At 39.1% G+C, this 13,120-nt stretch overlaps 1 protein-coding gene across 7 annotated transcripts in view; it reads right to left on the bottom strand.

The window, feature by feature from the left end:
- Positions 1-13,120, bottom strand: part of Scaf8 (SR-related CTD associated factor 8) — a 210,777-nt gene that overhangs the window by 126,400 nt on the left and 71,257 nt on the right. For 6 of the 7 annotated variants that reach the window (XR_005976766.1, XR_005976767.1, XM_041680061.1 and 3 more), the window contains 6 exons: positions 8,458-8,558; positions 7,729-7,842; positions 6,335-6,491; positions 4,183-4,316; positions 2,467-2,611; positions 1,045-1,113 (listed from right to left, as the gene is read on the bottom strand). Coding sequence is in view for 5 of the 7 variants with exons in the window: in XM_041680061.1 (XP_041535995.1) it covers positions 1,045-1,113; positions 2,467-2,611; positions 4,183-4,316; positions 6,335-6,491; positions 7,729-7,842; positions 8,458-8,558 (720 nt within the window). In the remaining 2 variants the exon portion in view is untranslated. The remainder of the gene's footprint in view (positions 1-1,044; positions 1,114-2,466; positions 2,612-4,182; positions 4,317-6,334; positions 6,492-7,728; positions 7,843-8,457; positions 8,559-13,120) is intronic. The other variant, XM_041680065.1, reaches the window with a different exon arrangement.

Raw genomic sequence — 13,120 nt, 5'->3', positions numbered from 1 at the left:
ATGAAGAAATGAAGGGCAGTTTGGGGGGGGGGGGGAGAAAAATGACAGAAACCCTCTCTGCTCTCCGGTCACACCCACACTGCACTATGTACGCTGGCCATTAGGGAAAAGGTATGACATCTACCCTAATTCTCCTGTGCACTACACCTCAAGGGATCTAATCACCATCAGCTGGTAAATTTTCCTTATATTTAAAAAAAAAAACTAACAAGGAAAGTACTATTTGGAGAGATAACCACTTTGTAACTAATGACAGATTTAACCAATAATAACAAATAAAAACATAATTAAAAACTAAACAGATAAGCATTTTGAACAGCAAAGTTCTAATACCCAAATACCCTCATCGATCTTAACATTCATTACTAAATATGTAAGAAAATATCAAGTGTAAACAAACCCTAACATAAATTATGCATTTGAATAATAATGAAAATACAAATTCATCTACTCTAGGTCTTGCTCTGGGAGGATGATGATAAGACAAAGTATGTATGAGCAGGGATGGGGCATGCAAGTAATGTCTGTACTTTCTGCTTGATTTTGTCTTAATTCTGAAACTGCTATAAAAATATTATGTTTGGTTCAAAAATGAACAAAAAGACAAAAGTTTGACAGAATGCAAATCTACTAAGTACTGCTTGTATTCTTATGAGGAAAAAGGGTCATCTGTAATCTAAGCAAGTCTTTGACACTAACTTCCCCCTTCCAGGAATCTTGTATCTGGAGAGGAATGGCTCAGTAGTCATGAAGAACAATAAACCAGAAGGGAGACCTGGGCAGGATGGCACTAAACAAGATGTTTAAAATAAACACAGCAAAACTGCCGTGATGGGAGGACAGTCTGTGAATCTTGACTAAAGGAAGTAGATTACAAAAAGACATTTTGGGACAATTGAAGAAACATGAATAAGAACTTCTGAGATACTGTTAATTTTCAGATCCTCTAGCATGCATTTGTTGAAAACTAATGTTTTACAGAAATGAGCACAGACACACTAAGACTCCCTGGGATAAAACAGACTCTGTAAATCAGTAACTCACATGTTGGTACTACTGGTGGAATTGCAGGGGGAGGTACCACAGGTGGGGGAACCGGAGGTGGCATAAAACCTACATGGGAGAAAAAAGACCAAAATAAAACAGCACAAAGAAAATTATTTGTTTAAATCAAAGGGTTCAAGATTTATAAATGAACTACTTCCACATTTTCTTATCGTTTTACCATGGGGTCTTCCTCTGCTACCCAGCTGGTATGGAACCTGCGGGCTAAGTCATTCTACTTCAACCTCCTGAGGAATGCGGATGTTGTGGAATATTACTCTAACTATGTCAAGATGTGTTACATTTGTTTGTGCTGTGGAATATAAATTTAATATTTAAAGGTGTGTTATATTAGTTTCTACTGCATTTGTTTAATGATATAAAAATGTACTGCTTTGCCTGCCTAAGGCACCTAATAGCTAGGCAGTAAAGGGACAGGCGGCTGTGGGCAGAGAGAATAAATTGGAGAAACAATCTAAGCTCTAGGGAGAAAAGACCTAGGGACCAGTCAGGCAGCCAACAGTCAGTAAGACACTAAAGAAGCAGGATAAGTCAGACATCCAGAATGAAAGAAATGTAAAAAACCCTGAGGCAAAATGCAGATGAAGAGAAACAGGTTAAATTAAGTTAAAAGAGCTAGTGGGACAAGTGTAAGATAAGGCTGAGCATCTAAAACTAATACTAAGTCTCTGTGTCTTTATTTGGGAGCTGGTTGGTGATACAAAAGGTTTCTAAATGGGGACCTCAGTGCTCCACTATAACAGCAAAACCTCACAGCCTTAAAATCACCTCTGTCACCATGCTGATGGATCTGCGCAATATTCTCCACTTAAAATAACTTTTATAAATACTTGATTTCTATAAGACAGATGAAGCAGTGATTCTAATTATAACGTATTTATTCATTTACTCGTTTAAGTCTTGTGGACCACTCTGCACTGCAGATCAGGATGTCATCATCTAGGGAACCAACTGTTTTTTGTGGGAATGCTGACCACAGGGAGAGTGCTAAAACTATCTCAAGGTACCATCACAGAAGAAAATAACACTATAGACACGTCATGCTCTTTACCACTATGTTAAAATATTTTGTTAACTTTAGAGGATAAAATAAACCCTACACTATAATGATATTTTTATGATCCCACAGACCACATGACCAAATTATAAATCTGCTTCTTTTCAGTTTTTAAAGGTAGAGTCACTATTAGATTAAATGAGAGGAAACAGTGAGTAAAAATAAAAGCTGCTGAAAGATGTGGCCTAATGGATGGTCGGGAGAATGGACCCAGCATGCTAGTTCTGTTGTGTGCTGAAGTCTGAGAACCATTGCTCTATGGCATTGAGACCCCAAGAGAATGATATTTAGAATATCAATGATATTCTAAAGGGAGTTAAAACAGCAAGCTATAAATTCCTTACCAGGAGGTGGCTGTGAAGGGTTAAAACTTGCTCGTAGGAAAGGAGGTGGAGGGATTGGGCTGAATCCAGGCGGGGGGACCGGCATTGACACAGGAAACGCTGGTGGAACTAAACTAACTGCAGGAACCGCTGGTGCTACTGGAATCTTTAGTGGGCAGAAAAATGTCTGTTAGTCAGTTTATCCACCTGAAGTAATTTCTACATTCTGGCATACTAAAGGCAAATTACCTCTTTTAAATAGGAAAGTAATAAATGTCATTATACTTATGTTTCTCTATTTGTATACTTGTGAGTGAATCAATTTAGGGGTAACGAGTAGGAGTCAATAGGTCTCTCCTCTTACTTTCAAATAAATTAATGAGAACTCAGCTAAGCACTGAGGCTCAGGCTTCAGACTCACTAGCACCAACCTGCCAGGCTGCCTCTACAAAGCACACAGTAGCAACTTTCAATGAGCACCAAATTCTCCAAACTTGGTTTTCTAATCTCAACTTAAATATCTTTTATTCATCATAGCTTCAAAAAGGCCCTAACTTCTCTCTTGCATGGCTTTATCTCTTTCCTGAATCTCAAATGTTACCAAGTTCAGCATCTAAACTACATTGCTTAAAGAGTACTGTAAAGGTCACATGTACAGAAAATGAACTACTTGTTACTCTTAAGAGACAGCGCCTCATGTGATTTCCTAGTCTCAAAAAAATGATAGCTCCAAAATTTCTAATTTCTTGGACCAAGCCCCTTTCTTTCCTGTTTCACAACTCTAAATTCAAGTCTACAAAGTCCTACTAGTTGTATCTTCTAAGTCACCTACTATCTGTGACTTCTCTTTTGTCAGTCTTCATGGCTCAATCACCTCACACCTATACTGCTACAGTATTTTCACTTCATCTCTTCATTTATACATTCATTTATATAGTGTGTGGTGTAGCCTACACACTATAAATGATATCCAGTGTAACCCTTTACAAGTCACTCCTCTGGTTATCGTCCTCCAGTGGTTCCCTTCATTCAGAATCAAGATGAGTTCCTTTGAGAGTTGAGCTTACAGGCAAGACTCTAGCCACCTGCTAGAGTAAGCTACTGCTTATAACCTTCAGTGTGGGTTTCTTCTGCTTGTGATGCTCTTGCTCAGATGCTGGCTAACTTCTTCACCACCAAGTTGTTCAACTAGGCACACCCTCAGCTCTGTCATAAGATGGCAGGCAACGGTGCAGACATTCTTGACCACCACAGTCTACTTTTCTTATCCAGAGGATCTCATCTCTGGCTCCCCGAATGACAATGAACGCTCCATGGTCAACATGGGTGTAACCTGAGCACCAGAAGCTTCTACAACAGTGTACAACTTAGCACTAGCACATAGTACATATTTAATGCATAAACATTTAAGTATGAATATTACCATTTCCAACAATAATGACCTTTCAAAATGTTTCACTAAATCGCTGAAATAACTTTATTAATATAATTATCAAATAATGTTATTGATACAAATTTGCTTGCACAGAAAGCATAAATCTAAAGAAAATCTGTAAGTCTAAGGGGGTTACAGCTCGCTATTCACCTAATTAACCATTCTTGCATTTAGTATAATAATGCATTGTGTGTGCAGAATATTTTTAACCTCTGTCTTAATGTGAACAACAGATGCCAACTGTTACACATCAGCAAATAAGATATGAAAAAAGTACAACTAAGAAGTCAGCAAGTACTAACCTGCAGCATGGCCACAGGTGGAGGGAAAACCTCTGCCTGTGTTGTGACCACTGTCTCCTTTTCAACTGGAGTTGGACTCTGTGTAGTCTGGACCGTTTCTTTAACGGGTTCTGAGGCTTTCACAGTTTCCCATTCTAAATAAAATATTTGAAATTGATTTCCTTTAAATGCTGATTTTCAGCTTTTTTCCCCATTTACATTACCATCTGAACCCTTTCCAGATCTATCTTGGCAAATCTAAAAATACCACACAAGCTAAAAATGACAACACCAAGCTGTAACAGATATACCTTATAGGTCACCTGATTATGGGAAACCAGCCCTGTTTTGTATGTTATGAGGCACAACTAACAAAGTAGTAACTGAATACAGAGAAATCTTCCAAAGAGGACAAGAACAGAAAATGCGATCAGTTGAACATGTGGCACATGCCTGAGGCTGAGTGCTTAGGAGGTAGGGGTGCTGGGACAGGAGTTAGAGGACAGTCTAGATAACATGAAATCAATCATGGTCCTCTGTCTTCTTCTGAGCCAAGAACAAACATGACTAGTCAACTTTTGCTTCTCAGTGTATCTGCCTTAATCTCCTATATGTTCCATGTTCATTAAGTTCTGGCATGCTGCTTCCCAAAGTGGACACACGTCTCAAATCCTCATAGATGCTCCACCCCCACAGATCTACATTTACTTACAATGTAATGCTCCCATGGATCAGCTCTCTTCCTAGTCTCTCTGTCTCCCTGAGACAGGGCTTCACCATACAGCCTGGCCTGGAATTTGGTATGTGAACCAGGCTAGCTTCAAGCTCATACAGAAACCTGTCTCCCAAGAAATAGGATTGAAGGCAAGCGCTCCACCACCACTGGACTATACCAACACACAAATCCTATACAGTATTCTTTTTCTTATTATTTATTTGACTAGAACATGTTTTTGGGTTTTGTTTTGTTTTTTTGAGTTCTAAATATATGTATATTTGCTGCTATGAATAAAGGAAGGAAGGGAGAAAGGGGAAAAGAAGGAAGAAAAGGAAGAGATGAGAATGAGAGAGGAAGGAAGGAGGGAGAGAGGGAGGGAGGGAGGAAGGGAGGGAGAAAAAAGATAGAAACAGTCCTGAAAACAGTATATATACACGCAAGCAAGGCTGTGTTCCCACAGAGGTCCGTTTTCAGAACAGACCACTATCAGGCTTCAGGGCAGAGTACAGGCCATGGGAGCCTGTGCCATTCAAGCAAAAAGTGATGCCTGCTTTCTGTTACCCTATCACAATGTTAGTTCCTGAAGAATCAACTTGTCACACAGCAGGAACTCAGACAACTGAAAGAAGGACTGTCCTAGGAAACAGGCATAGGACAAAGAAGTAAACAATAAACTGTATTGATCTGGGTGGTCCTGGGATTCAAATCAAGGGCCTTGCACATGTTAAGAACATGTTCTCCTACCTGAGGGCCATCTCCAGGCAGAAGGCAACAACATCAAGAAGATGTCTGTGTATGTTCATAAGCATGAGAACTACCCTGAAAGCAGGCTAGTTTTGGTAAGAGAGCTAAGATGCGAAGAAACAAAGAACATATAGAGTATTTCCTTTTGGTTGTAGCTCATTGTGAATTTATAACTGAGAATTCTTAAAAATAAAAACAAAAACAGAAGCTGCACTTTTTCCAGAGCAGGGCATACGCTCATTTGGTTATAGACAATGCAGGAAGTGTTTCAGAAGATTATCATGCTGCAGTACTTGAGCCACATCAGAGTCTGCTACTCAAAATGAACTCTATCTGAAATCTTCTGGAATTTCTCCAAAAAGCTTCTCAGATCCTCGGTTCCCACTCAAAACTCATGGAATTTAAAAACAACAACAACAACTTACTTTAACAAAGTTTCCATGGTACAAAGCTTTCCCTTAAATATAACAAAAATGTTAAGTCATAAAGGAAAGACTGCTACAGTTGCAGGCTTCCAGTCAGTACTTTCTCAACTGCTCCTTGACACCTACTGAAATACAAAACACTGAAGAAGCAATGTCAGAAACAGCATCATCTCTTCTTTGTGGAGCTGAATCCAGGGACTAAGCATAGTTTACTCTGCCTCCCTAAACACATTTATATTACAACCTTCTGAAGCTTATTTTTAAATAATAAAAAGTATATTCTCACCAGCATTTACAGTTTCCTGATCTATCATGCCTCCTTCTGCAAAGCCATCCAAATCATCCACTTTAACTTTTTCCCAGGGTATATATGTGACTCCAAGATCTACATCCCAGAACTGTTTGTATTCCGTCTTTACACCTTTGTTCAAAGCCCAGGCAATCTATTGGGAATGGGAAGAGGAAAAGAAAGAAGATCACAATATATTTTATTATTTACTATAATAAAAATAAAGTTCAAAATCATATTTAAGAAAATAGGAATAAAACTTGTTTTTCTTGAGTACTTGTTTTAAACTAGCACTGGAGATCATATTTTCGATATAAGATCTGTTTCCAATTTTTACCCAACTCTAAACTCATTTCTGGAGAAAACAAAGTCTAATTTTCACAATAAAAAGCTCAGTTCCATTGACAATAACCAAGATAGTTATCACAAGTTTCAGAAGACATTGTACACCATGCCAGAATAAATAAGCAATACCTGAGTTTACACACATCAACTATCAGGAAACAGTAAAAGATGGGCATGCACACTCTTCAGAAAGAGTTCAGAGTTTTAATTTAGGTGCAGAAGCTGACTGAACACATTCTCTCTAAAGAGTCAAAATGAAATTCTGAGTCAAGAACAAGCAATTGAGAAAACACCTCACGAATTCTCAATTTAAAGACTTAGAAGAAAGAAAATGCTTGTATATAAACGCTACAAGGTGGCTGGCTACTTAAAATAAGAAGAAATAATGTAGCCGGGCGGTGGTGGCGCACACCTTTAATCCCAGCACTTGGGAGGAAGAGGCAGGCGGATCTCTCTGAGTTCGAGACCAGCCTGGTCTACAAGAGCTAGTTCCAGGACAGGCTCCAAAGCCACAGAGAAACCCTGTCTCGAAAAACCAAAAAAAAAAAAAAAAAAAAAAAAAAAAAAGTAAGAAAAAAGTGCTGGGAGAAAAAGTAAATGAAAGACAAATTTGTAAATAGGAAAAGGTTCTAACTATATGAAGTGTGAGATGGCAGAGACTTGTATAGGTGTATACACTTAAGGAACAAACAAACTCAAATTTTGGCTAGTAAATTAGTGTATGTACATAATCCTAATTATAATTGACTAATACTAAAGCCATAAGCTTGCTGCAAACATTAAAGATAAGGCTGAGTCTAAGCTCAGTGTAAGAATATGTGCTTAACATGTCAAGGCCCAGGGTCTGATCCATATCGAGGAGCAAGGGAGGGTCTGATCCATATCGAGGAGCAAGGGAAGAGAGATGGAAGAGAAGAACTGGGGCATTCTAACAGTCACAACAAATAAGATCATATGACCTTTCCTATGAAAAACATAACACTGTGACTAACAGAGGCCACAAGGGTAGCCGCCACTCTACCATAAATTTACCCACAAAAACTCACCTTGATGACCTTGGAACCAATTTTATAGGATCCTGAACTCAGTTTCTGAAGAGCCCGAAATGAATCTTGTCGGTGAACCATACAGACATATGCACAGCCCCTGGGTGGAATCATCTATGAGGGAAAAATCCTTTCTTAACAGAAAGTAGAAGGATGGAAATGCAGTCTGACATTTGCTTCTACTGAAACAACACAATGACAACTGACTACAATTCGATTTTGGCAGATGATCAAATTAATTTTCTTTCTACCGCCAAATGTTTATTGATACATATACAATTAATTATTTAGTTTTAATAAGCCCCATATTCATGCATTAATTTGGCTTGCATTAAGTCATGATAAAGGTGAAATCTTGAAAACATATTATCAGTTCCTTGACTATGGAACATAAAACTTACTATTAAAGAAATGTATGGCTCCATTTTCATTCTGACAGGTAAAACAGAAGGAGGGGAAGAGAGGAAAGGAGGCATCTTGCTGACCAATATTTAATGCTTTTAAGAATTAAGTGCTATCCTGCTATAAAACCCTATGACTATTTTGTAAGATACTGTATTGAAAAGGATAAAAAGAGCTTCAAAGCAAACAAAGAAAAATGAACAAAATAAACAAAACTTGTCAAGATGTACACTACCAAAGTCAGATACTATCGGGCTTAATTAGGAAGTGAAAAGAGTGAAAACTGGCCATTTTAAAAGACTGTTTTAGTGCTTAAGAGATACATACATTAATAGATTCAATTTGTCCAAACTCCTCAAAAAGGTTGGTTAAATCTTGCTGTGTAGCCTTCTTATCCACTTGGCCAACCCAAAGGGTAGTGCTGCATACTGTCAAGACAAAGAAACAGAGGTTCTCAAAGACACAGTTGCCTCAAGCACAACATTAACAATAGATCCAACTGAAGATAGTGTGTATTGAGTAACTGACAGCTACACATAGATAACTGCTCCATTTAAAATTGACTAATGGCTCAACGTTTAAGGAGAGTGGCTGTTCTTCCAGAGGACCTACGTTCAATTCTGACACCCACCTGGTGGCTCACAACCATCTATAACTCCAGTTTCTGGGGATCAAGCCCCTCATCCAGCTTCTGCAGGCACTAGGTACACATGTTGTGCACAGACATATATACAGGCAAAACACCCATACATATATATTTAAAAGAAAAAAAGCCAGGGAGTGGCAGCATTTAATCCAAGCACACAGGAGAGAGAGGCAGGTGGAACCCACTTTGCAGACCAGCCAGGCTTTGAACTCAGAGATCCACCTGTGCACACGCTGTCCAACCACTAGAGAAAAGTGGTGTGTCAGACTGGAAGCGAAGCTTTAAAACTCCCCAGCTGACTCTGAAGTGCGATAGTTTTGAAACTAATTCCTATCTGTGGACCTTAATATCTGTGTGTTGGAATGACTCAGTGGATGGTTCTCCCTAACCAGCAGATAACTAAGCCTGTATGAGCTGCCTCATCCTTAAGGAAGTAAGACATTGCAGAAAGATAAAGAAGGAAATGGACAAATCAGGACTCCTTAGCTTGCTATTATGACTTGAAGATGAACTGACTGGCACTTCTTTGTGTGCACACTCCTGTATGCAGAGGCCAGAAGAGTGTGGCTTCCTTAGAGACCCAACACCACACAAGTTTCAGAATTCTACTTCTCATGAATGAGCAGCAGGTACTCTGAACCTCCAGCCTGAAAGCTACCTCTGTTTAACACACACCAAAGTTCAAGAGAAAACACTCCAGACTGTTCATGCTTCCTGAATTCCTCCTGTTACAGACAACACATTTACACAGCTTTAATGTTCAAGTCATTTTCCAGCATTTTAATCCTGGCAGAAGAGGTCTAAAGCAGGCTTTTCTAGGGTTAACCTACCCCATATGATCCTAGATAAAATAACGACCAGGAGACTACTCTTTTTGGTCAGAACATCACTTGGACACACACAAGCTTTGAGAATCATCTAGCTAACACATACTGTGACAACTTTACTTTCTCAGCCACTTTGTTCTGCCTCACACACTCACTCTGTATAATTTTCAACTCATGATTCATCAAAATATCTTCAACTTTTTAACATTTTTAATTAAATCCCAGAGACCAGTGAAATGGCTTAGCAGATAAACTTACTTTGCCAAGACCTACAACCTAAGTTTGACCTCAGAAGCATACACAAGGAAGGAGAAAACTGACTAAGTTGTCTTCAGGCTACATACCCTCATCATGGCATACAGAAGCATACACAAACATACACAATTATAGAGCAAAGTGAGAGAAAAATGCATACAAGTTTGGCTTTTTTTTTTTAAATGGACCTTCAATTTCTGCTTTTTACCCCTCTGGATGCTATGAATACCATTGGTTAATAAAGGACTGCTTTGGGCCTGTGCAGGGCAGAATATAGGTAGGTGAGAAAAAACTAAGCTGAATGCTGGGAGAAAGGAAGGCAGACTCAGAGAGACACCATGTAGCCCCCTGGAGTCGAATGGAACATTACCGGGTAAGCCACAGCCACGTGGTGATACAAAGATTAATAGAAATGGGTTAAATTAATATGTGAGAGTTAGCCAATAAGCCAGAGCTAATGGGCCAAGCAGTGATTTAGTTAATACATTTTCCGTGTGATTATTTTGGTTCTAGCTGGCCAGGACAAACAAGCGGCCTCCCCTAACACCAGATTGCTATAATTTAAATAAACCACGTCTCCCAAAATCTCATATACCATACATAGGCTTAGTCTTTAGCCCACAGAACCATTGAAAGTGGTGAAACTTTAAATAGATGGGTCTCAAGTAGGGGCCTGCCCTTGAATGGGCTCACTGTCTCCAATCTTCTTTGTTCTGCTTTCCAGTCAAAATGAACAGTCAAAAGGAGCAAGGTCAAGCAACCTTCAACAACAAACACAAGGAAAAGTAAACCTTTCCCCCATTGATGTCACGGGGATAGAAAGCTGCTCTACCACCATGTAGTGAAATGCAGTGTATAAATACTACATGAGGGAAAGTCCGGTGATCCAGAGGGAAACAACTTTGTAGCTTTATCACCTTAAAATAATGCCTCCGGATGAAATGCCCTGTCCTGTAGATTCCAACTGCTTTTGTCTCCCTAAGTTTTACTAGTGTTTCTAATTTTTTAATGCTGCTCTACAATTTATTTTATTTTTGGCTAAGAAGAGGTCATTACTCTTCCCAATCCAGAAGAGAGGAAACACTTGGCTCCTGGGGTATTAATCTGTTGATGCTTCACACCACTGACTGACCCTGAAAGCGCTGCATTTTATAATCTATGTCCAGGACAAGCAGTGGGGAACTCAACCACACCAATTTTAAATGTGTTGAAAGAACAGCAATGAGAGGAAAACTGGTTCCACTTCAAGATGAGGAGTTTTGAGATACAGTACACAATGGAAGATACAGTTGTCACTGTATTTTCTCATGTGCTTGTTGAGTTTTCCATCTTAAAACTTTTAACTAATAAAAATAAAACAGCACTGGGTGGTGGTGATGCACACCTGTAATCCCAGCACTCAGGAGGCAGAGGCAGGTGGATCTCTGTGAGTTTGAGGCCAGGCTGGTCTACAGAATGAGTTCCAAAATAGCCAGGGCTACACAGAGAAATACTGTCTTGAAAAACCAAAGCAAACAAAGAAACAAACAAAACAGCAATAGAAAATAAATTCTACAATTCAGCTACAAAAAGAAAATGAAATTCTGATGCTTGTGGAATACTCATGAAACCAGAGGGAATCATATGACAAGAAATAAGCCAAGACAAAAAGAAAGCTGTGTTTTCTCACTACTAGGTAGAAACGGAAAAAGCTGATGTCATAGAAGTAGAGAACCTAAGAGAGGAACAGAAGCACCCCCTGATTCATGTAGAATGGAATTTTGTTTAAATATCTTCTTGAAGAGGTTATATAACCTGAAAGTTTCTACTTTTTTCTTTGATTCAAAACTGTATCAGATTTTTGTACATACTGCTGCTTAACATGTAAACTACATTGTTATATATAAAATAAAGTATAATTTTATTTTTAAGAGGAATAATGATGTTCTACAGCAGTAACAAGAGTTAAATAATCATGTGTGTTTGATTTCTTAATTGCCCTAATCTGATCATTACACAGTATTGGCATGTACAAAAATACCATACTGTATGCTGTATGTATAATTATGAGATGCCAAACACAATATATTTGGAGGACTAGAGAGAGGGCTCAGCAATTGAGAACACATGCTGTTCTTATGGGAAACCCAGATTCAGTTGCTACCACCCACACAACAGCCCACAGCGGCCTATAACTCCAGCTAGGATTTAATGTTCTCTTCTCACCTCCATGGGCACCAAGATGCACAGGGCATGCACACATACATATATGCAGACAAAACACTCATGCATATAAAAGTAAGCCCTTTTTTAAAAACTACAAACTTTTAAAAGAGAAAATGTGATTCCATGCCTATGGCAGTTGGTTTTTATGTCAACTTAATACAAGTTATAATCATCTGAGAGGAGGGAACCTCGATTGAGAAAATGCCTCTGTAAAATTCAGACTGTAAACCATTTTCTTAATGACTGAGGTGGCAGAGCCTAGCCCAGTGTTTCTCAATCTGTGGGTTAAAATCCCTTTAGGGTGGCATGCCATATATTTATATTATGGTTCATAACAATAGCAAAATTGGTTAAGAAGTAACAATGAAAATAATTTTATGATTGTGGTCACAACATGAAGAACTATATTAAAGGGTCTAGAATTAGGAGCACCGAGAACCACTGGCCTACCACATTGTGGGTAGTGTCATCATTGGGCTGGAGCAATCCATTGAGCAGCCCCCATCCACAGCCTCTGCATCAGTGCTTGCCTCCAGGTTCCTGTCCTGTTTAGTTCCTGTACTGACTTCCTTTGACAATGAACAGTGACATAGAATCATAAGTAAAATAAACCCTTTATTCACCAAGTTGCTTTTGGACATGGTGTTTCATCAGAGGAATAGAAGCCCGAACTAAGACAGAAATTGGTAACAGGATAGTGGAGTATTGCTGTGACTGACCTGACCCCATTGTTTTTTGGGAGGACTTTGGAACTCTGGACTTCGGAGCCAATGGGTGTTCAACATTCCGTGAAATGTTCTATGTGAGCTTAGAAAATAAACAGTGACCACAGAAATGGAGAGGATAGAGGCCTGACTTGTGAAACTAAAGGGAAAGTCTGAGAGTCACTTAAAGATCATGGGGCCACTTAGAATCTTTGCTTCTGTCCAGGCATGGTATCTCACCACTTTAATCCCAACACTTGGGAGGCAGAAGCAGATAGACAGCCATGAGTTCAAGGACAGCCCGGTCTACAGAGCAAGATCCAGGTCAGCAAGAACTGCTAAACAAAGAAATC

The sequence above is a fragment of the Microtus oregoni genome, unplaced genomic scaffold (genome assembly GCF_018167655.1).
Source record: "Microtus oregoni isolate MIOR12 unplaced genomic scaffold, Mior012 000033F_ref0000390, whole genome shotgun sequence".
In the NCBI taxonomy this organism is placed as follows: domain Eukaryota; kingdom Metazoa; phylum Chordata; class Mammalia; order Rodentia; family Cricetidae; genus Microtus; species Microtus oregoni.
Note: the sequence above shows the minus strand (reverse complement) of the source record. Positions and strands in the feature narration are given on the sequence as shown.